Below are 24,989 nucleotides of genomic sequence, written 5' to 3'. Positions count from 1 at the left end.
CGTATTTCAGAAGCGTGTGTATATGAAGTATATAATACACGCTGCCCATATACCTACCTATTCAGGCTCAGAATCTGCAATGCAAGACTACTTACATAAATTTACCTTTGAAGCCTTTTAAAATTATCTTTGCATTATTGTTTTAAGGAGAGATTATAAAGTTCAATCTGGACTTTTATCTGTATGTTTAGATGATCATAGACGTCTTAACACATTTCAGAATGATGGTTGGAGCTGATTGTAATATTGTAAACAGGAAATGGAATGAGGGCACTGCTAAAATATTTCTGTGCAAAATATCTGCAACAGAAGTAGATCTAAAAACATCTAAAATCATTATACTTCAGAGGATTTCTTAACATGCTCTTCTTGTAAATTAGGTAATGCTGCGTCTGCAATGTGCTTGTCTTTAGTGTAATCACTTTCTCCACTTTGGTTTGACCTTTAAGGCAGCAGCCAGAGGTTTGTTTTGTTTTTAATTAAAACATTATGGTGTAATCAAAAACTGGCAGAGTGAGTGCACAGGGAAATCTAATGCCTGAAATATCATTAGGGAATCTTGATTTGTTGCAGTCGGCAGGTGCTCTCAAAACTCAACGTCGGTTATCAATATTGTTACTCTCCTGCCATCTTCTCTTTTTGAACTCCTTACCCCATTTGTTGCCATGGCCATTTTCATTAATGTGGACATTATGCTTGGCTCTGGTTAGTGCACTGAGACTTGCATTTTGAAAGGCAATCAACATCTTCCAAAATCTGCTTGCTCTGTCCTCTGCAAGGAAGGATGCACATGGAAGAAAATAGTGGTTAGAGGTTCCTCTACTAATGGGATAGGCTTTAGGAAAACTTACTTTTTAGGAAGACACCTACTTTTACAACGGCTAAATTTACAGGAGCGAGCTTATTGGCAGCCTTTCTCTTCCACAGCTTCTGCTTATTTGAGGAAACTGAAAACTTCACTGCTTTAACCTTAATTTGATAGCCAAAGGGACCTTAGATTTAAGACTTGTATTCTTTCTGTCTTTTCATTCTTACCTTTTCTCAATTATTTTCCTTTGTGTCTCAATTTTTCCCCTACTCAGCCCCCAAATGTGACTCTTCCCTATATTGACACTAATATTTTGTTCCTGGAAAGCTTTCTACAGTTTATAGATAAATTTGTATTTGCAAATGCAGATCTTCATTAAGGTCTTTATCTTGTGCTAGATGGATATCAGTACTGACTAACAGCAAAGAAGAAGCGTTAAATATGGCATTCCGTGGAGAGCAGAGCACAGGGGAGAACAGTTTAGAGGATCTGACAAAAGCCATTATTGATGACATACAGAGATTACCCGGAAATGAAGTCTGTTGTGATTGTGGCTCACCAGGTATCTCAATTTGTTAATGTCATCAACTTCTTGTTGCGAGCAAAGTGATTTCTTTGGAGGTGCAAACTAATCTTTAAGGGACATATTGATCGGTCTTCAACCTGCTTTTAAAAGAACAAATATTGACTTTCATACGTTAGTTCTGTTTAATTCACTAAAATATTTTTGTGTGTTGTCTGTGCTTACTTCCAGCAGTTCAAGCCCCTCTGGAGTTTGAACTGTTCTTGTTGCACTGTCTCTAGATGCTTGTTGCACTTGAATGGAAGTTGCTTGGCATCACTGATCCTGTGCATGCTACTAAGTAGAAGTGAGTAATGCTTAGACGATGACTGTGGAAAAGTTGACCTGGCCCAGATCTTACTCTGAGGTTTTATCTTGGCATGAGACTACTGGAATTGCAGTATCAAAAAATATTTGTAGATGGAATAAGTAGTTTTATGCAAAGAAATGAGACCCAGAGTTAGAATCCTATCCAACTTTATATTCAGAAGTACAGTTACAGGCCAGTTATATGTCACTTAGAGTTTAAGAAGCAGCAGCTTGGCATAGCATTACTGAATTGCTATGGTACTTGGTAGCTGTTACAGCTTTCACGTCTAAGAAGGTAATTCAAGAAGATGATCTTCACTGGGAACTGAGTAGATAGAATGTATCTTGGAGATGCTTACCGATGCAGAAGTGATCCATGTGAGAAATACCTAGATAGAAACACAAAGTAGAATATTGCAAATTAATTATGTCGAGTCCTAGAATTGGTTCATTCCATTATTCAGTTGCGTAAAGCTACAGAAACTTTGGATTACAGTTCTCATTCATCTTCTAATTTATAGTGGAGTTTTAAGCTTCACTCCTGCACCCCAGCTTGCTGCTTTAAAGTCTTGATTTAATGCTTTATCAGTTAATATTTAGGACAAGGAAGATTAATTTGAAGACACGTATGTATACAAAATATGTCTACAGTTACTATTTTTCCTTCAAAAGACTGATCTGGCTCCTTATGTAGCATTTGTAATGTAATGATGGAGATCTCCTCCACAACAGTGCATTTTTTTGTTGGACTAACCCCTGAGTTCCTTAAATTTTCCACAACATACCACTATTCTACGTGTTGCAAAATGTTGTGGTCAATTTTATATGAAGAAATACTATTTAAGAAGTAAATACTAAAACTTCAGAAGTTGTCAACAGTGGAATATAGGATGCTTGTTATTTTTAGAAATGGGAAACAAAAGCTCACCCTCTTTCTAGAAGAAGCAAATCTTATACGTGTTAATGTAGTCATACATTATGGATTTAGAAGTGTAAATTCAGTGCCATTGGGACTGTCACTAAATCTGAAAAACTAAATTCTGTTGGTCTCAATGTATGGTTATACTTCCACTGCATTTTGGGGAAAAATATGAGATATTCTTAGTTTATTTCCATTTGTTAAAAGGTTAAATGAGGAATTATTTCGGATTACATTTGGATTTCTTTCCACCATAGAAAACTCTTTCTTGAACTTCCACTAAATATTTTGTTTTTCAATTCTACAGATCCAACATGGCTGTCAACTAATTTGGGCATTTTAACCTGCATAGAGTGTTCTGGAATACACAGAGAAATGGGTGTCCATATTTCTCGAATCCAGTCTTTGGAATTAGACAAATTAGGAACGTCTGAACTCTTGGTAAGTTTATTTTCTAGGGTTTTCTTTCTTTTTTTTTTTTGTGAGTTCACAAAATTACTATTCATTTAAAGCAAATTTTGCCAAGCATAAGTTTCTGTTAAGTGTGAGCCTTTTTCCAGAACTTCCAGATTAGTGTACCGGCATTGTTCCAGTGTTTGTGCTGCTAGTTTTTCATTCCATTTTTGTATCTGAGGCAGTTTATCCAGAAGTGCAAATAATTAGCTGTGGCTGTGAAGTCAGTTTTACAACGAATCCTGATTCACACTTTTATTTTAATTGCTTTCCATTTTAATGTAAGTATTGTGCTTTAATTTTGTAACCTTTTGTGTTCTACCTATTGTTAATAGTGTGAAAAATGCATATTAATAGTCCAGGTTTTAGCTTTCTGTTAGCTGGAAAAAAAAGACAACAAAAACCTCTTTTTTTTTTTTTATTGCAGCTGGCCAAGAATGTAGGAAATAATAGTTTTAATGATATTATGGAAGGGAATTTACCTAGTCCTTCACCTAAACCGAGTCCATCAAGTGATATGTAAGTTTTGAATCTCTAAATTCTTCAATATTAATTTTACCATGGAATATATATGTGCATGTAAAATGTCTTAGGCAATAAAAAAAAAGCTAGAGGTAGACTATGATGGCAGGAAACTTTTTTTTTTTTTTAACTCCATCTGTGGCATTTCTTAAAAGTTAGTCTTCTGCCATCTAGTCACATTTTAGCTACTTGAGCTTCCCTGTAGAAAACTGTAAGTTTGGACTTCTATAGAGCATGCTACTGAATCTTGAATGTTTTTCAGTTTTGTAGTACAAGCTCAAATGGTAATGCCTTTGGACTAAACTGACACTAGTTTCAGTACTGTCTTGAGGTTGTGACATGCTTTCTCTTCCTTTCCCTGGTGTAGGAGTTGAACAGAGAGCATAACAGATGTGGTTTTGCCAGAAGACCTTTTCATCTCTTATGCTGTTCTGTAGCTGCTTTGGTATTTTTTTCTTCGAGCCTGTTTTTCATGCTTGTATTTTTAACATGTAGGTGTGTTTCCATGAGAAATCACGTTTTAGGCTTTGTTTTTATCTTTGATATTAGCTACCAGCATGAGAGTAACTTTCATTTTTAGCAAGAATGCAGGATACAATTGAACAAATACCTTATTTCAGGCTTGTTTGCAAGAAAAGCATACGTTACAGTAATAAATAAGTCTTCATCTGCTAGAAACCCAGAAGGGAGGAGGAAAACTGAGTTAGGCAAGGTGATTTAAAATTGAAATTGTTGACCCATTTTTCTAAAAATTTCTAAACCAAGCTCTATTTTCACACCCTACAGGACTGCACGTAAAGAATTTATCACTGCTAAGTACGTAGATCATAAGTTCTCTAGGAAGACTTGTGCATCTTCAGCAGCTAAACTGAGTGAATTACTTGAGGCTGTCAAATCCAGGGATTTACTTGCACTAATTCAAGTCTATGCAGAGGGGGTAGAGCTAATGGAGCCACTGTTAGAGCCTGGACAGGTAAGCTTATCAGGTAAACAAAGCTGAGTATTTTAAGTAAAGTATATCTGTAAAATGTCCAGTACCGGAGGCTGCTGCCTTTTTTGCTAAAAGAAAAGAAAAAATGGATGAAAATGTTTTTCTGGCTTTCCTTGATGCGATGTCCTTGGGGGGGAGAACAGAAGACCGTGTGTGTTGCCAGCAGTTAGTCTGAAGGAGTGTGAGATGCAATAGTACTACGATACACTCTTCTAGGTACAGCTATAGTATGTTGAAAAGCAGGGTTCTGCAGTATGTTCCTTTTGGGAAAAGGCCCAGAGAGAGAGGGTTTGGCTTACTGCTAACCCAGGGTCAGCTGATGCCACAGGCAGTATCACATCTGCATTTAAAGAAGTAGCTGCTGAAGGAATACATTACTGGCTGTATACAGGTCTCTGTGTATTCTGTAGGAGGAAGCAAACAATTTGATGCCTGCACAGCTTGTGATTAAACATTTACAGAAGTATAATTCTTTCAGCCAGGAAAAGGCTTTTTTTTTTTTTTTAACAAAGTTCTGAATACTTAACAATTCCTGCTGAAGTCAGTAACACTTTCTCTGAAAATCAGTCCCGTTTTACTTCAAGTATCCATGTAGAAATGTTACTCAGGAGCAACATAACCTGATTTTATAGAGGTTGTTGAGGTTATAAAGGATGCTGTGCAACCACTTGATCAGCAAATTTTTCTCCCATTACTTTTAAACTCAACTTACAGAGATCTCAGAACATTCTCAGCAAGTTCTGTGAAAGCAGATAACTTGGCAAAGGTCAGAGCGCCTGTTGGTATTGAGAGTGTAAGTTCAGTATAGCCCCAGCACTGGAGATACCACAGGATGCTTGTCATGGAAACACTTTTGGATGCTTTTAGTTACTAACAAGTTAAATGGTTAAAGGCTTTTTGGGATTTTTTTATCCATCATTATCCACCCAAAGGGAGGACTGGTTATGGAAAAGCTATGATCTCAGAAAGAGTGATGCCATTTCTTTTGAAGCACATAGTGTCTGTTTATGAGATAATTTCTGGATATTTTTCTGTAGAATGACTTATTGTAAAAGAGTGACATATATTCAGGTCTGATATAAGCTTTGTGGAAAAAAAAATGCAAAAATCTAACTTTTATTTGCATGTGTTTAGGAGCCAGGTGAAACAGCACTTCATTTAGCAGTCCGGACTGCTGACCAAACCTCTCTCCATCTGGTTGACTTCCTTGTACAAAACTGGTATGGCTTGCACATTTTTTGTTAAATTGTGAATGAACAATACAGGCTTTCAAATCCATCCTTGCAATGGTTTGGACAGTGTTTATCACTTAATCATTAACCTTCAATATGTTTCAAAAAAGCTTGATTTAATACCTTTGAGTTGACCTTTGTGTTCCTAGTCAGTAGAGGAGGAACAAAGAAGAGTAGAATAAAAACATGGATGGTAGTTTCTCCTTTAATCCTATTTTCATTTATGTAGAGCGAAAAGAGCATTGATTTAGAACGTATGAAAATGAATAGTTCAGATAAAGTATGGATGACAAGTGACCATTCCAAATATGGGACAAACACAAACCGTGAGAGTGGAAAACAAGGATCTTTATCAGAAAATGATGAATAGAATTGAGAACACCTCTTTCAAAGTAAATCGACTAGTTCATCAACTGTTTTAAAGATAAAGTTAAGTTAAAGGAGTTGGTAACTGCTTGCTGTGTCAGATGGTGGCTTTTGCAGAAAAGCGAGAGAGTGGACAGTCAGGGAAAACCCAAAAGATTCATCACAGCATGCTTGAGCTAGGGGCAGGGTGTTTGATTTCAGGAATGATTTATTTCCCCTTGAGCACAGGAAATCATACGTGCTGTTTGAAATGCTTAGTGAATACTTATTTTTTCCTTCCCTTTTCTAATAGTTCATGGAGCACTGCATTCAGGCAGTGTTCGGGAGGAAGTTTGGTCGTCTGGTAACAGCAGACTCAGAGTCCTTGTTCCTGGCACCATCTCTGGCACTGTGCAGATTAGCTCTGTAACCTTCAAGTCACTTGAGCTTCATTCTGCCATCACTTATTTAAATTAAATGGAGTGTTGACTATTATAAAAGTGTTATTTAAAAAAAAATAAAAAATTAAGCCACTAATATTCACTAGCCATTTGAGTCCATAATTTAATAGTTGTATTAGAAGCCAAGTTATGATTTTGAGTATTATTAAAGGATTTATTTTGGATTATTATTTAAAAATTTTTATCATTTGATATGTTATTTATGTAACTTTATACTTCCTTTGGGTAACTATCATTTTGTATGTGCTTCTGTCAGCATTCTATATTTTTGTCTGAATCTCAAATGTAAGGGGACTTTTACACCATATGGGCTCGGCATTTTGCCTGCTCTTAGTGTTCAATATGGGTAATACTGAGTGGAGGAATAGTTGTCATCTCCTGAGCTTTTCATTTTTATAAATGTGTATTATATTGATCCAAATATATGTTAATAATTTTTTTTTGGATAACCTTTGTTTGAGAAGTTGAAAACTGAAGGAAGTACAGTATTAAAAAACCCTGTGAAGCCCTTTGCACAGCTTGTCTTTCCCTAACTGTGTACCCTTATGAACATCTGTAGATTTCTCAGTCATTTTCAACTGCAGCTCAGGAATTTCCAGCAATATGCTTTGAGCCATAATGCTTAATAGTCTTTGAGAGTAATATTTAATTGAAAAATATTCATTTCTCCTTTACTTCTAGTTCATATTCGCCCAGTAAAGTATTTATGTGTGATCATAACTATTTTATTATTTATAGAGATGCTAGATCTGAAATGAATTGCATGTACTGCACTTTTCCTTATTGTTTTTTTTCCATTTGTGTTTAGTGGAAACCTGGATAAGCAAACAGCATTGGGTAATACGGTTCTACACTACTGCAGTATATATAATAAGCCTGAGTGTTTGAAATTGCTTTTGAGGGGGAAACCAACTATTGATGTAGGTAAGTTCATTGTTTAATACTAGAAAACAAAGATTTCATAAAAAATCTTTAAAATTTTCAACTGCTTTTAAGTCCCATGGTATTTTAAGTGAGCTTTTTTATTTAAAGAAAAAAAAAACTGCTGTGTATTAAAGATGAAGATTTTCCCATCAACAAGCCTAAAGGAAGCATTCAGTTAAGAAATTGAACTTAGTCTTAAAAGATTAGCAACAAGAAATGTCTAATATGAAATACTAATTGATAATCCCTAGTCTTTCTTCATTATTTCTGATACATCATGAATACTCTGGATTCTAGGTTTGTTGTTTGTATTGTAAAATACATCTAGTACTTGTATGTTAAAGTGCTTCAAATGGCTGTTCATGTTAATTCCACTCTAGATGCATGTGGGCTTTGTGTACACAACAGCTAATTCTGTTTTTAATGTTAATGTCAGTTGGCACTGCGGCTTCACCCAGCATTCCCAAGATACCACAGTAGCTGATTAGAGAAGGGATTAGCTTCCTCAGCTGCCTTTCTTCTTCCTCTATTTGCTGTCTTTGTGTGTAAGATATTTTCTGTACCTGTATCAGTCCATTTTTCATCATGTCTTAGCAGAAGTTTTCATGAGAAATGGAATCTCTGTAAACTTTTGCTCACACTTAATATAATCCATTTGCTACATGCTCCCCTTCCCTGCTGTAGTTTGAGGTAAGAATGTATTTCGAATCTAGCTTGTTAGGCTCAGGAGCTGTGTCATCATCTCCCTATAAAACTTTTGTGTTGTGTCGGTTCTTGCTGTAGGAAGGAAGCTTTCTAAAGAGTTAGTGCAAGATGAAGAGTATGAATTTCTGTTTTTCCCCTTTTCATCTTTGACGTCATTTTCCTCCACTGGCCAGTCTACAAACTGTTTTAAAGTTAAGTTCATAGCTCAGTGGCAGAAGTCTTTGGTTTCTTTTGCCTTTTAGTACACCCTTAAAATATGATATTCTAATACTTTGTCAAAGAACTTGATATGACCTTTTTTAGCACATACGTCCCTGATTAATAAAATGGGGAAACTAACTGAACAAGCTTAAGTGTGTATATTGGTCATTCTGGTCACTCTCTCCTAAGCAGAGCTCAGAAGTGTCCTTACCTTTCTGGGGTCCCTCCCCTACCCCAATCCTTGAGCAATCATGTAAGAGCACCACATTTTCTTACATCTTGAAGCACAGGTTTATTCTTAATGTCTGAAAGTTCAGAATTTCTGTAGTCTCTTAACCTACATGTGTTAAGAAATACTGTGTTTTCATACTTCTGTATGCTAAACCTCTTGATCCATCTCAGATCTTTCAGTAAGGAGCCCTCTCTTCCTCCAGGGATCTTAACTCTTTCAAATTTTTATAAAACCTCCTTGAATGAATAGTTACTGAATGTGGCCTTTCGAGATGACTGCTTTTTATTTTCTAGAATTAATGATTGGCATTCTATGTATAACATAACACACAGATGTATTTGCCTGCGAGACCTCAGTTTGATTGTTTTCAGTGCTCAGTCACCGAAATCGCCTTTCTGCCCAGGAGTTACTTTTAAAATGTAAAAGATTTTACAGCCCTCATAAATATAAAATAGCTAGAAAGTTTGTGAATGATTCCTGTTCAAATATCAGCTTAGAATAAAACTTCTGTCTGCAAATTCAGGCTTCAAACAGCTATGCGTTAATCACTTAAAGTAAAATGAGCTTGGATCAACATACGCATTTTTCTTTTTATTTTAAATGTTTTCTCTTTTGATCTATCTTCCCCTGTGTGCTTGCTTTTCCTGCTTAGTCATTTCAAGCTCCACTCAACTCCCTTGGCAGTAAAACTCACTTGAATAAATTTCTGTATATTCTCTGTTAAGATGGTTAGGAGGGATTTGGGAACTGTCCCAGCAGATGCTGCTGTTCAGAAATAACCTGATGATACATGAAATGTAGGAGCACTTAAAGTGGAATCTTAGAGCTGCAGCTGCTCTAGAGTAAATAGATGCTCTGATAACTTTTAGAAGTTACTCTGCTAAGAATAGTGAAACTTGATGAATTGATTCTTTAAACTTCTCAAATAATTGCTCTTTCTTATTGTTGATTTTGCAGTAAACCAAGCTGGAGAGACAGCTCTAGACACAGCAAAAAGACTGAAAGCTGTCCAATGTGAGGAACTGGTAAGAACGGGGTGGGTGGGGGAAGAGGAAAAGTTCACTTCTTTAAAGATGTGATCTACTTCAGATATACCTTTAACTGTATTTCAAACTTGATTTCTCCCAGCTGGCTGTTCAGTGATCTGAAGGCCCTACCAGAGAATGTATTTATTTATTTATTTATTTAACTTTGCAATGCAACAATCATTTTCTTTGTAACAGTTTAGGTAAAAGAGCTTACTTCTACTGGAAATACTTAATTATCCTAATGAGCATGTTTGCAGACCTTGAATGCTGGAGGGTTAGGTATCTGAAAACCAATTAAGGAATCATTCTAGGACATCAGGGCTTCATCAGCTCAAAAATTCTTCTAGATATTTTTATTGGGAGTACAAAGCGAGGTACAAAACATAAATTTGCCAAGAGCTTTCATAGAATCATAGAATGTTTTGGGACCTTAAAGATCATCTTGTTCCAACCCCCCTGCCACGGCAAGGACACCTGCCACTGCTCCATGATCTTGCTGGGCACAAAGGTGAGACTGACTGGCCCATAGTTCCTTTTTTCTTCCTTTTTTTCCCTTTTTAAAAATGGGGATTATTTTTCCCCTCTTCCAGGCAGTGGGAACTTCACCAGACTGCCGCAGCTTCTTAAATACGATGGACAGTGACTTAGGAACTTCATCTGCTATTTCCCTCAGGACCTGCAGATGTGTTTTATCAGGTCCCATGGACTTGTGCTCCTTTAGATTTCTTAGATGGTCTTGAACCGGATCTTCTACAGCAGGCACTTCTTTATTCTCCTGGTCCCTGCCTTTGCCTTCTGGGATGTAGGCTATGTGACTACAGCTCTTGCTAGTGAAGACAGGTAAAAAAGTCATTGAGTACCTCAGCCTTCTCTATATCCCGGGTAACAAGGTCTCCTGTTCCCTTCTGGAGAGGGCCCACAATTTCCCTAGTCTGCCTTTTATCACTGATGAACCTATAGAAGCCTTTCTTGTTACCCTTGATGTCCCTGGCCAAATCTAATTCTAACAGGGCTTTAGCTTTCCTATCCTGATCCCTGTCTTGAACAGCTCTGGTTCTTTGTTTCCTGTTTTTTCTAGTTTATTTGATGGGACAGACAGTTCAGAGATACTGAGTCTTCTTACGCAAAATCAAAACAACTTAAAATTAAACTTCAAATGAGAAAGAAGTTACAGTGTAATGAACAAAGTGAAATGTAATGTCTGGAAGCTGGGGTATCGAAAAATGTTAAACAGCAGTTTCTGTGGGACTCTGTGTCTCTACTGAATGTGAACAGAGCAAAATTTTTTTGGAATCTCCAGACTGTAGGGGGGTGTTTATAGGCAACACTCAAGAAAATTACTGGAGTTTGAGGAAATAAGTGTTAGATATAAATGATTTTTTTCCCAGGTATTCTGAAGCAGCTAGCCAGGAATAAAGTTTCTAGATCAGACCTACAAACTTGTTTGTTCTTAGCCCTCTAATGTGGTTCAGACCAGCATGCATTTAGCAGGCAAGTGAATTTAAGTATTATCAAGGGATTTAAAAGCTTAAGTAGTGTGGAAATGTCACATACAAGACAAAGCCAGAAGAATTTGCAAAACGGTAGGCTGCTTACTTGTATCTCTCAGCCCTTTTCTGCCTTGTTTTGACAATCTAAGGAGGATATTTATTTGTTCTCTGCAGCTAGTGAACTTAATACCTCTCATTTGACAATGAAAGGCTCTTGTCATGTATTAGTTATTACACAATCAAGAAAGCTCGTCCTTCACAATTCAGTCTTCTTTTATACTTCTGGGGATGCAAGTCCACGTTTTCCTGTGGTTTATCAGGTGGTACTCTTGCTGACATCTCAAGTACTCCCATGTCTGCTGTAAGCAGTTTCCAGTGTTTCGAGTGTTCCAGCAGCTGAAAAACAGATCTACTCGACAACATCCAGTTGGAATGGATTTTTTTCTTTGCAATATATACTTAATAAAGTAATGTTTGCCATTAACGTGAAGTAGCTGATTGTATTAAAGAAGAAACACAAAAGAATGGATTTTATCAGTGAACTTATCTGGCAAATAATTGCTTTGATTATTGTAATTGAAATTCTGCAAATACCTCAGTCTATTATAGTTAGTGTAAATGCTCTGCATCTTTTAATTATTTCCGTGTCTTCCATTCTTGAAGAGAAAAATTATCAGCATTTTTCTCAGAAGTAACAATGAGATGAGGGTAGGAGTGAAACAGAAATGAGTGAGCATCTTGTTTGCCATGGGCAAAAACAAAAGATGAAATATCTAAATGCTTGCAAAATAATAGATCTACTGAGCTAATTTCTGTTGCTTGGAGTCTTAACTGTAATTATATTAAATTTCAACTAAATTAGTTACTTATTGATAATTACTAATACTGCATGAGAGATTGTAAATACATTCTCTTGCAAATTTTATTTAGAAAAGATCTTGTTTGGTTGCAGCCTCTCCCGAATCAGTCAGTACCAAGCTCTGCAAGCTGCGTGCTTGCGGCCCAGCAGGCCAAACTGCGTCCTGGGCTGCACCGCCAGAGGGGTGGCCAGCATGGGGGGGAGGGGATTGTCCCCCTCTGCTCTGCCCTCATGAGGCCCCACCTGGAGCCCTGCGTCCAGGTCTGGGGCCCCCAGCACAAGAAGGATGTGGGGCTGTTAGAACTAGTCCAGAGAAAGGCCATGAAGATGATCAGAGGGCTGGAGCACCTCTCCTATGGAGACGGGCTGAAAGAACTGGGGCTGTCCAGCCTGGAGGAGAAAAGGTTCTGGGGGGACCTAATTGCAGCTTTTCAGGTACTTAAAGGGGGCTCATAAAAAAGACGGAGAACAACTTTCTGCTCAGTCAGATAATGACGGGACAAGGGGGAATGGTTTTAAACTAAAAGAGGGGAGATTTAGATTAGAGGTTAGGTGGAAATTCTTCACTGTAAGGGTGGTGAGGCACTGGCACAGGCTGCCCAGAGAAGCTGTGGATGCCCCATCCCTGGAGGTGTTCAAGGCCAGGCTGGATGGGGCTTTGGGCAGCCTGATCTAGTGTGTGGCATCCCTGTCCATGGCATGGGATTGGAGCTAGATGGTCTTGAAGGTCCTTTACAACCGAAGCTGTTCTATGATTCGAAGGAGCCTGCATTTCAAAGCATGTGAAGGAATAAATAATGATGGGAAATCAATGAATTTACTTCTGAAGATTTATAGTATAACCATGAACTGCATTTTATTTTCCTGATCGCTGAAGTAGCAGTAGATTTTTAAAGAATGTGAATACATTGTTTGGACTGGCAGAGTAGAGGAATTGGCCTGATCCCAGTGAGGAGAAGGTAAAGAACATTTGAATACTTAAATGAGGATAGGTACCTTCACTGTGATTCCAACATAAGGATTGTGATTTTGGGGGGGCAGTAGTTTTAGGTACCAGAATTTATAAACAGTTTTTGCCCTTCTGTTTCGGAAAGGAAGTCTCCAGATGCATACTGCTTTTGTGCACGTATGTTTTCTCCATACCATCTTTTCAAATGCTTGTCAAACATGATAACTTCTACACATTTTGATAAAAACCTCCTTTTACGGATTTTAGCAGTTCTTCAGTACCTCAAATAAATGGAGGAGGTTTGTGTGATTGCCTTGATTGAAATTTTCTTTGTAGTGTCTCTGAAATGTTAAAACTAAATATTTCCATTAATTGCTTGCTATTACAAAGCTGACTTCATTGACACTGAAGGAAGAGCAAGTATTCTAATATGAACTATTTTTCAGCTTTCTCAAGCTAAGGCAGGAAAGCTAAATCCACATGTCCACGTAGAGTATGAATGGAATCTTCGGCAGGAAGAAATTGATGAAAGTGATGATGACTTAGATGATAAGGTAAACATTAGTTACTGATACAGCTTTGTAAAAAGCTGATAGTGTTTCCATGTTGTGGAAATGAATGAAAACTTGAGACCCATTTTAACTTTTTTTTTTCCCTTACAGATATTGTGGGGGTGTGGAGAGAAGCTAGTTTTAAGGTCTGCTTAAAGACTGACAGAGTGCTTTTTAAATACACTTTGTCAACCTAGTTATTTTAGGCTTGAGGTTCAGAAGTTTTGTTTTGACAAGACATACAAGAGAACACAAATCAGTAAACATAGATTACTTTGTGGTCACTATTCCCTTCTGAATTCTAGGTTTTACATTTTTAGCTGAAGGAAATCCGCAGCTCACATACTTATTTCTTCCATAAGTTAACAAAAAAAACCTAATTGTTGAATCAGTAACTTTATGTATTTTTTCAAAAACTGTGCTGTGCAATTTATTCCTGATTAAAAAAGAAGTAATGGAAAGACAAAACTTGAGGGCATAGGATAATTGCCATCTGAGAAGATGTCAAAACTTAGCTTCAATGTCCTACTTTAGCAAGTGAGTTAATTACTCTGTGCTCTGTTTCTGTAGTAAATGGGAATACATCTCTCATATTTTACATGGGTGCTGTAGAAAGAAATTTCACAGATAATAAAGTTAAACGCATTTGGGACTGAAAAATTCAGAAACCCAAATAATTTACATATCCTCAAGGACAGTAGAGAACAAAATGATCATCTGTGCAAGGATCCTCAGGAGGATGACTAATGCTATACTGGAGGTAATAAACCTGCCTGAACCAGAGCTAGAATGAAGCAGATTGTGTAGCTCTGTTTGCAGCTGTTAAGAACAGTTATATACACTTAAAAGATGAGTCATACCACTGAATGTAGTGCTGGTTCAGTAGACAAATCTCATGTGTCAGGAATGGTTATTTAATTTTAAATAGTATTAATGGGTGTTGTTGATCTTTGTGGTTAACTGTCTGGTCTGAGTAAAGTACTATTTGAACTGACAATTACTCTTATATTCTGAAAACTACTAGGTTTTATTAGTGTATTATTTAGTATATTGTATATTTACTGCTTTAGTAATAAATCTAACTTTGTGTATTGATTTCTTGATGCTACAATCTTTAATTATCAGTTACAGAGGAAAGGATCTTTTAGGTTTGATCCTGAGAAAGAAAGGAACGTGGGGTTATTTGTACAATAAAGTTATATTTGTGTCCGCTAGAATATGTTCTGTTTTATTCTTTCCCGAACATATGAACTATATCTAGTATTTAGACACCTGTATAATATATTTGTCTTTCTGTTTACAGCCTAGTCCTATAAAAAAAGAGAGATCTCCAAGACCCCAAAGTTTTTGTCACTCTTCGAGTATTTCCCCCCAAGACAAAATGACTCTTCCTGGATTTAGCACTCCTAGAGACAAACAAAGACTCTCCTATGGAGCTTTTACCAATCAGATTTTTGCTTCTACAAGCACAGATTCACCCACTTCTCCAACTGCAGATGCTCCTCCTCTTCCTCCTAGAAATGCTGGCAAAGGTAAGTCTGTCCTGAAACTGTTTGGAAGCAGTAATTTTTCCACAGTTGTCCTTCCTTTAATCAAATACATTACAATTTTTCAAGATGTAGCATAGTTTTCTTACTATGTTGATGTTTTCATATGGTTCAATGCATGTTCTCAAAATCAAAGGGGCACTTTGTGATGGATGGACTCATTCATCTTTCATTCATTCATGTGTGTTGTAATAATAAAATAATTTGCTAAATAGAAGTTGATTCATTTTATGTAGAAATTATTCTTATATTTTGGAGAAACATTCTAAACCAGTTTTATTAACAAGAATATGGGTCTTTTAGTAAAAGGTTGCTGTTTTGTAGTGCTATAGGATGATGTGCTGTGTAGCCTCTGGCAGAGGGCAAGAAGGTTTTGTAGAATTACCCATAAGGAGGATTTGTGCTACAGGTTGTTTTTGCAATCTACATTTCACTCAAAATGGGCGAGATGCTTTTTCTCCTGTGATTAATAATAGAGACATTTTTGGTAGTACTTGAAAGGGAAGAGAACTTTAATGAGACTTACTACAACTGCAAGAGTAGACAGTGGTTCTGTAACCTACCTATCTATGTAAGGAAGAAATTCTTCACTCAGAGGGCGGTGAGGCACTGGCACAGGCTGCCCAGAGAATCTGTGGGTGCCCCGTCCCTGGGGGTGTTCAAGGCCAGGCTGGATGGGGCTTTGGGCAACCTTGGTCTGGTGGGAGGTGTCCCTGCCTATGGAAAGGGGGTTTAGAACTGGCTGGTCTTTAAGGTCCCTTCCAATCCAAGTCATTCTATGATTCTATCTGTAGATAAGTATAAATTTCAAAGTTAGAGGAAATGCAGAAGCGGTTGTTCAATAATTTATGCAAATCTAGCTTTAGGGAGAAAAAAAAATCTTTTTATTTTCTTAATTTAGGAATAACTGAATTGTGCTTCTGTAGTAGACTTGTTAGAGAGAACTGGTTGTTATGAAGGCTTCAACGTAGTTTAAGTCTTCAGTGGTAGTGCCTCTTTTGTTAGCACTGCTGTAAATTCATATTTCTTTTCATAACTTGTAGTCAACTTTGTTCTCAGAAATAATGGTGAAAAGCTCTCACAGAAAAGTGAAGGAGTAAAAAGGACAGAACAGAGTTGTTTGACGTCAGATGTCAGTTTTTATACAATTCAGATGCTGGGCTTCAGAACTACTGTTCCACCATCAAACTTTGTCACATACTGGCAACTTCAGAATCCCTTGGCTCTGCTTTTTATACAAGCTTGTTTTCCATTAAAAGACAAAGCAATTTTGCCAGGGCATACTTGTTTTCACATAAGATTTCATAATCTGAACTTCTTTATATCAGTTTCATTTGGGGACTCACTTGTACTGCTTGTGACTTCACTGTGCTGAGCTTCCTGTTGGCATTACAAGTTTATAACCTTTCCGCTGCCTTCCCACCCCCTTTTTTTTTTATGCTGTCTAATGACTGCTACTGACTGAGTGGCCATTGCCAGACACAGGATATTGGCATAGCTGTTACTTCAGTCTGACCCAGAATAACTTCTTTTTTTTTTTTTTTGTCATTATAAAAGTTACAAGAGTTGGAATCCTGACTGATCGTGAATCTCGTTTCCTTCAGAAGGTTAAGGAGCTCGTCTTGCATATGTCTGTACTTAGTATACGTATTTAGTATGTTGTCAGCTTCAATGGATTATAAAGAACATAATTGCTTTAGCATTATAGCTCTAATATGGATGTATTCAGAAAATTGTCTTTTTTCCAGGAAGGGGAATATTTGCCTGCATATTTCATTCCAAGTATATAATCAAGTTTCAGAAATGATAAGCATTTTCCTAGGTGTTTCTGCAAACTGTTTGCCAGATGAGTGGATCAACACAACACTGAAGCTAAAAATAAAATCAAATGAAAAAATGACAATTTTAATTCTTTTGTGTTTTCATGTCACGGAGTATACAAAAGAAGTCCTTATTCATATTGCAACGATATAACATGATATCACAAAATAGAGACCCATTGCCTTCTAATGATAATAGTGATGTTAAATGCTACATCCAAGTGGAAAGTGCCAGATTCACAGTGTAAGTCTTGAGGGATGGGCTGGTTGGATCTATTGTTAAGTTAAAGTCACTGGTCTTCTCTGCTTCAGATATGCCAAAATTTCAGACTGTGAGTAATGCTGTTTTTTGGGGGTTGACTTCTATTGAATAACATCATAAAGTATTTAATCAGTTTTTAGAAATACCCATTAAATACCTAGATCTGCACTGTATGTTTACAGGAATAACTTAAAGACTCAAAAGGACAGGCGAACGAAATGGTAAATACGAAGAACATTGATCTGTGTGGAAGAGTTAATTCTAGTGATGTCATTGCAGGTGCACTTGAGGTTCATTACTGATTGTGCAACACCTTATCTACCCCCACCACCAAAAACACGCACTCCACAAACACATTGCTTACAAGAGACAAAAATCAGGGTGTCTACGCTTCATAAGACACTGATGACACATCTTAATTGTATCAGACCGTTTCAAAATTTCGTTTCTAAAGGGAAAAAATAGTCCTTTAGAATTTAATCTGATGGGTTTTTGATTACTAGTAACAGAGCGTATCCCTTACATCAAAGTTAAGCATACAAGTTCAATTATCAAATCTGTTTTTTTTAGGTAGCTGAAATGAACTTTTTCTTATTTGATTTTAAGGTTATAAGAAAACCTTATTGTATTTTACTATGTGGGATCTATAACTGAATTTAAACTTACCTTCTATCCCCACATGTAAACTAATATTTGTCCCTGTTCTGCTGCGAGGCACCAGCAGATACCATGGGACGCTGCTAGGGCATGGAGACAGTCTGTAGGGGGTGGATAGCTGGAGAGATCCGTGTTCTAGAAAGGAGAGGTTTTAAAAGTTTCATAATGTCTGATATCCTTTGGGATATACAGATGATAAATCTTTCCAAGTTGTCTATTTAAACAAAACCACCTCCCTTTAGCCCTCTGTAAGCTGGCTTCATTCGCCAGTGAAGTTCATTGGTAGCAAGGTTCCATGGTGTTTGGTGAGGTATCACAGTGGAGTGGAAGCCATCAAGTCTGAACTTTGTGTTGGGGAAAGAAGGTAAGTTTAAAGCAATTTCTGTAATGCACACCACTCTTGCCCACGTTTTTTAGTGGATATGATGTCTAAAAAATAGTTTGATTCGTCACTAAAATTGTACGGATGGAAGTAAAATTGTTGGAGTATGTGTATATGGGGATTTTTTTTTAAGTTTATCCATACAGCATTGTAATGTAAATCCAGATTTTCTAGTTTGATAACTCTTTAAAAAAAATCATAAAACTAATGGAGCCAAGATTATTTGTCATTGGATTTATTTACATTCACAAAGCAGAGAGACAGAATGATTGCTTTCACTGCTCCTTACGCGTTTGCTGTCAGTGTTGAAGTGAAGGCTCCTGCAGCAGCACAGCAGATGTGCCTGCGTATCAGCTGTACCTGTGCAAAGGAGGATGAGTGAGCCTTAACTGATAATGAATATTGGCTAAGCCAATGTACTCTACACTAAAGCAGCTCGTTTATGGATACGTCTTACTTTTCACACTTTCTGCTATGGATTTAATTAATCTTAAGAGAATAAAGAATGCGGAATGAGTACAGTAGCTACATAAGCCACCATGGTTATGCCTTTTCCAGTAGTTGGTTTAACCTTATTCAGGTTCAGCTTAGTTGTCTTGACAGTCAAGTCGTTGATCAGTAACTGTTTGAAAATCATATTTTTCATTAAACTTTCCAGCTTACGTCTGCATTATGTCTTCAGGTAGGTGCATGAATCAGCACAATAGCTAAATAAACACTTGCAGAACCTTAATTGCAAATCCAAAGCGAGGGCAACATTAATGGTTTTGTAGACGGGTTAGGCAACCTAAGCCAGGTTTCCTTAATTTTAAACGGAAGTTAATTGGTCTTCAGTGGTCCTCCCTGTTTCTCTCATGTGGGGGGAGTATGGAGGTCAGGGATCAATTTCATGTCAAGAAGTTTGGATCTTGAAATTTGCAAGCTTTGAAGCATTTACACTCTCTTGGAGGTCTGATACAAGGTACATCAAACCAGAGGACACCTCTGTGGTTCCAGCCCACTGAACTGCAGCTACCATGTCAGATAATCTGCTGCTTTCCTTGATCAAGCTCTGTTTCTAAACAAATTAACTCATTTGCATTTAGTAGAGACTTCTGCAAGTTGCCTGACTGCATTGCTCATAAGATTAGAAATCTTCCGAAGCCCAGGAAATTACTTTGTTCGTGTACCAACATTATTGTTTACCTTCAGTGATTTTTCTGTCACTGGCGTCCGTATTAGGGTGCTGCTACCTGGAAAGACAACATGCAGGTCTGTTTTTGTTTTGTTAGACTAAGCAAATCTAATACTACTTTTGTTTTCTAGTAGAGTATTTTAATATCTTAATTTTAATTTTCTAATAGAGTAATTTAATTTGTTCAAGTTGTTTGTTCATTATACTGGCCCTTCTCTATACCTTTCTATTTAAATAAACCTTCTGGATTACAAGTGACTGGGAAGTGTAATGACAGTTTCTTTGTCTAGAATTTTAACATTATCCGTTGTATGGTTATATTTAATCTTTCTTAAGGAAATAATCTTACTTCAACTTTTGAGGTCATTCAGTTTCTTCTGTTTCTTTTGAGTGCTGTCAAGATTCTACAGTTCTCTTGCATATAAAGACTTAACCAAAATACACAACACATTTACAAAAATATGTATAAAAAAAAAGTCAAATAATAGTTATCCGAGTCCAATTTTGCATTTTTTAGTACCGTAATAGGAAGAGTGAACTAACTGACAAGTGTTGGTTTTCTTCTAGTTATATTTGTGCAGCAACCCAAACTGCATAGTTTCATATAAATTTTGGCACTTTTTTTTTTTTTTAACAGGATGGGTTCTAGCATTGGTTTTGGAATGTTCTTCAGATGCTAATATTGAATCAATTTGTATTTCTAGCTTTCTTGTTTGCAGCCACTGGGATCGATTTCTTTAATTATGGTCTAAAGTAAGATAAAGTTAAGGCTATTAGTTATATCTATGCAAAAAGTGTCAATCATTAGAACTTGAAAAATAAAAATACCAACATTTGTTAATGAAAATACAATTTTTAATATAAACTTACTTTCCTTTTCAGTACCCGTTCTACCATTAACTGGAATACTGGTTCTTCCATATCTCTCATTAAGTGGTAAAAAAATGCATAGAAATGTGAGGTTTTTACACTATAAACCCACCATTTCTTAAGTGGATGGTAACAGCTTTGCATGTTTTCACCAGTACACGAATTAATAGATAATATACTAACCGCACAAAAGCTGAAGCGCAGTGCACTATGAATTGCAGACTTCTTTCCAGTTATTTCCTGTAGTACAATATTTAAGATTATATGGTCTGTTCACACGTGAATCTGGTTCTTGTAATGGATAAAAGTCATAAGTTGCCAATAGCTTGTACTTTGCTCTGAAAGCAACTGCCCAGCTCACTGAAGGGGAGAGCCCAATGGAAGCAAAATTAAAGGTCAAGAGGGTTCTTTATTTTTTTGGCCTTTGGGAGGAAGATGTTCTTTGTGAAATGTGAAATTCACAATTATGTGAGAAAACATGGTTATAATGACTGTGGAGAAGAAATGGTTGGCTTACTTGCTGCCTGGCTAGAATCACAAAATACCTTTGATCTAGAAAAGCAACCGCTCTGATTATTACTTACACAGGGCTAATTTTAAAAAGTAACTTTTTTTTTGAGGTTTTCTTTATGTAATATGAAATATTTTATAATTTTACAAACAGTACAGTATCAGATGTCTTTATTATTCCATCAGCTGTTTCCACAAACTGATTTAGATTTGAGAACATTTCCCGTGTTTGCTTTATGCAAAACATCGTGTGACTTTGTACCTTTTTCTGAAAAGACATTTGACGTTTTCCTTTGTTTACTGTTTATTTGAAAGTAAGTGGTGTTTCAACCATCTAATCATTAGTGTATGACTTCTAAGTTGTTATTTATACACCTGTGAAATTAATATAGGAACATACGCTAGGAGTCTGAAAACATAAGATGTCCTGTTTTTAATAGCTTAACACATTTTCCTGTAATTGCTGTATACAGTGTGAACTCTTTAAAGCTACGAGGGGAGGATGTTTTTAAGCTTTGATGTCTGGAGACGTATTACTAGTGCGAAGTATAAAATATTTCTTTATAAACGTAGTGAAAAAGCTTTTAACCCTACTAAATGTTACTGTTACAGTGAAAAAATCTTCATTTTGTTGGCAATAACTACAAAGTTTATTTCAATTCCGATGGTTTTTATTGTAATAAATAACTGTGCAAAGCAACCGCAATGCATTTCCTCCACTTTTTCTCTCTCTTTAAGCAAAGTTTGCGCTATTTGTAGTTTGCAGCAGGGAGGGGAAAGACTAGCACTGAGCGGTGATGCTGTAGTGTAGTTCCCACCACAGGACACCAGGTGGTAGCATGCTAGAGTCGATGGATTACTAGCCAGTGCCACTTGCAGACATTTTGAAAGTATGAAACTGCTTGTCAGATTTCAGTACAGTATTTTTTTTTTTATGTGAGAAACATTTAAATGCATGCTTTAAATTAGTTTGCATTCTTAAATAACTTAAGGTCAGAGAAAAAAAAAAAAGAGCATACAAATTGGAGAACAATCATGAATTTGCATTTACATTTGCTGCTTGTCAGTTAATTATTTTGGGAACTTGGGAGTAAATTAAATAGAGAGGAACAACCGTGAAATCATAGAATCATAGAATATCCGAGTTGGATGTATAATTTGACTCAAAAGAGTAAGTAATAAAAAGCCAGGTCCAAAATACCTGCTGGGGTTGTGGTTGAGGGATTCTGCTGAGCAGTGAAAGTCCTTGAATCTGGAAGAGAAGAGACAGGATCATTAGGGGCAGTCTTGTTCACCTTTTCTTTGAGGTTAAGAAGAAAGAGAGAGATCACCAGCTGAAAATACTTGGCAAACGTGCACATGTTTGTGGGGTAATTGAAGCTACTTTTTCAATGTTCAGTATTTCACCTAATGAAGAATAATCTTTGCTAAAATTTTAATAATTTTATGATACATATTTGGGAAGGAATGCAGACTTCAGTATGTTTTCTGTCTACCTATAGAGATTAGGCAAATCTTTTTAAAGATGCAAATCCAGTTCTGTGTGCAGGTTAAGGGTACGTGCTGATGAACAAAATGAAAGCCTTGACTCAAATGCTGTTCAGATAAGCTGCGTTTTCAGAAATAAGCTGATTTTATAGTGCTAAAAACATGCGATGACAGACGTGAAATTTCAGATATAAATAAACTTGGCTTTTAAGGCTATCTGGTCAGTCTTCTGCATTTATCCACAGTCTGTGATAACAAAGCTCTCTTGCATGCAGAACTTACTGCAAGATCGTGACTGCAGGGAAATGTTATTAGTTGAGAAGATTAAAAAATAAATGAACTTTAAGCTAATCTAAACTAATGTAGAACTAAATTAGGTAAGTGTCACAAATAATTTGTTTTGGCAGTAATGACAGCTGACTTGAGCAGTTGTCTCCTCGCTGCCTGCTTCCTTCAGTTCCTTGTTAAAGACGTTTTGAAGGTGAATGGTGAAGCTGAATAGGGAGAACTCTCATCTTCCCCTGTGGTTACTTTTTCTTTTAAGTAGTATCTGTTTGTGTGTCATGTAGAACATACTGTGTTGAATAATAGTTGTGCCAACATTGATCTGGGGGAAATGCAGGGTTTAGGTGACTGTATAAGGTGCTCTAAGCAAATGTAACTATCTAATCTCAACCTGATAAAAAGGTCTTTCTGATATATATTTTATATATACAGCATACAAAAGTTTGCATTGCTCTAAGAATGTGTATAAGAAAGAAAAAAATGGGAAATAACTATAGAAAACAAATATTGGTTTATTTCAAAATGCAAAGCAAAGAAAATTTGAAGATACATTTCTCTACCCTTCCTCCCCCCTTCAATTTATTAGAGAGTTGATATAGCGTGCCCTAGAGAGAGGAGGTAAAAACCAACAACAAAAAAAAAAACTAGCCACGCAATAGAACATCTAGGATGCTATTTTGTTCTGATACGAGTAAATAGTAAGTGAAACCCCAATTGCTTTAATCAATCTTTAATTTTAAGATCTTTTTTAAACAATACCTAAAATTAGAAATCCTGGAGCGATTAATCCTGTATTTTCAAACATGAGTATGCGTGTTGTTTTATTGTCAAGTTGCTTATCTTCCCACAGCTAACCTGGTTACAAATGCGGTGAATGTGTCGTTTAATCCAAATGGTGTTTTGGCATGGCTCATCTTTTGATTTTAGTCCTTTGCTGCACTTCACTGTGGTCTGACTGTGATTTTTTTCGGTGCTGCTTTGCTGTTTATGCACATGTATTTGTAAGAAGGTTGTTTGTTATTTTGCAGGCCCACCTTCAACCCTCCCTCTAAGCACTCAAACCTCTAGTGGCAGCTCCACTCTTTCCAAGAAGAGGCCACCTCCCCCACCCCCAGGACACAAAAGAACCCTCTCTGACCCACCAAGCCCACTACCTCATGGACCCCAGAATAAGGGCCCAATTCCTTGGGGTGAGTTTCGAACTGCAAAACAAAAAGGGCAGGGGAAAACCTTTGTGCTGGATGATATATGATCTTTGGTTTCTTTCACCTGGTGCTTGCTTTCCAATGATCGCAGCTGTATGTAACGTCAGCTCAAATAAATCAAGAGTTCTGTCTTCGGGCACTGTAGCTTCCAGGCTTCTGTATCTGAGTCTCACTTGAGAAAAGTGAAAATATCCCACGCTTCCTTGGGGCCCAGCTCGGTCTCCTCTGCTGCCTCCCTCTCTTTACCCTTAGCTTCCCAGGCTGCTTCACCCCATCCCTCTCATCTGCTGCATCTTCTCTGCACCTGTTTGCTCACCCCTGCCGCTGCCCTGAGCAGCTGATTGCTCTGGGTGGATCTCAGTTTTGGGGCAGATGCCCCCCGGTGGGTCTGTGCAGTTCACCTGATTCCTAGAACAACAGCTCATTGCCTGGGGCTCTCTGTCAAGTCTCTCCTGTACAGTGTTCGTGCCTAACTGGTGGGATGTGTTGTCTTATGTTTTCAGATTTTGTGATGTTGTCTGTATGCAAACGCTGATAGGTTTGCGTCCTTCTACCAGCAGAAGTTATACAGAAACAGCACTTTTTTTTTTTTTTAACATGATACCTTTCTGACACAGGCTTTTTAGAAATTATTTTCCGTTCTACTCAAATTCTTCCTCTCTGCAATTAAATGTTTCTCTGTGCCATCAACTTCTCCCTGTAGCTATCAATCTTAAGCCTATGTAATTTTCTATAATTTTAGTCTTGCTGGCAGGATTTCCATAAATCCATAAACTTTTGAGCTGGAATCTACTACTTATATAAGGGGGTCATCCATACACTACTCGTATCTTAGGAGTGTCCTCTTTCTATTTGCATGTAAACACAAAATTAATATCATAAAAGCACTTTTTCTTCCCCCAGCAAATTGAGTTACATGTGTTAAATCCTGTAGTGCTCACGTGTAGAATATTATCTGACTTGATCTAGGATTTAATATGAAGTGAAATATGGAGTCCAATGAAAAGTGAAGCCTTTTTCTCAAGGAGTACAAAATGGCAATCTTGTTGATTATCTACTTTTTCAGACATCTGGGATACGGAAAAATTTTTCCTACAGTAGTCTGCTACTATTGCAGAGGCAGTCAAGACATTGGAAGAGCTTGGACTTTAAAGATTTTTATTTTTATTTTTTAATTTTTAAGTCCAAATCAACTCCTAGAATACCATACACTAGAATATTACATAAAGTAACGCTAGCAGAATGAAA

At 36.9% G+C, this 24,989-nt stretch overlaps 1 protein-coding gene across 7 annotated transcripts in view; it reads left to right on the top strand.

Annotated features, from left to right (window-relative positions):
* ASAP1 (ArfGAP with SH3 domain, ankyrin repeat and PH domain 1) overlaps positions 1-24,989 on the top strand; it is a 146,834-nt gene that overhangs the window by 105,778 nt on the left and 16,067 nt on the right. For 5 of the 7 annotated variants that reach the window (XM_048048676.2, XM_066990742.1, XM_066990746.1 and 2 more), the window contains 11 exons: positions 1,207-1,370; positions 2,906-3,039; positions 3,479-3,570; positions 4,360-4,546; positions 5,699-5,784; positions 7,411-7,526; positions 9,622-9,689; positions 13,437-13,544; positions 14,845-15,073; positions 20,266-20,319; positions 23,565-23,726. In XM_048048676.2, coding sequence (XP_047904633.2) covers positions 1,207-1,370; positions 2,906-3,039; positions 3,479-3,570; positions 4,360-4,546; positions 5,699-5,784; positions 7,411-7,526; positions 9,622-9,689; positions 13,437-13,544; positions 14,845-15,073; positions 20,266-20,319; positions 23,565-23,726 — 1,400 coding nt within the window. The remainder of the gene's footprint in view (positions 1-1,206; positions 1,371-2,905; positions 3,040-3,478; positions 3,571-4,359; positions 4,547-5,698; positions 5,785-7,410; positions 7,527-9,621; positions 9,690-13,436; positions 13,545-14,844; positions 15,074-20,265; positions 20,320-23,564; positions 23,727-24,989) is intronic. The other 2 variants (XM_066990743.1, XM_066990747.1) reach the window with 2 other exon arrangements.

Source organism: Anser cygnoides, chromosome 2 (genome assembly GCF_040182565.1).
Source record: "Anser cygnoides isolate HZ-2024a breed goose chromosome 2, Taihu_goose_T2T_genome, whole genome shotgun sequence".
Lineage (NCBI taxonomy): Eukaryota > Metazoa > Chordata > Aves > Anseriformes > Anatidae > Anser > Anser cygnoides.
The sequence above is the reverse complement of the archived record's forward strand: the minus strand, read 5'-3'. Positions and strand labels throughout refer to the sequence as shown.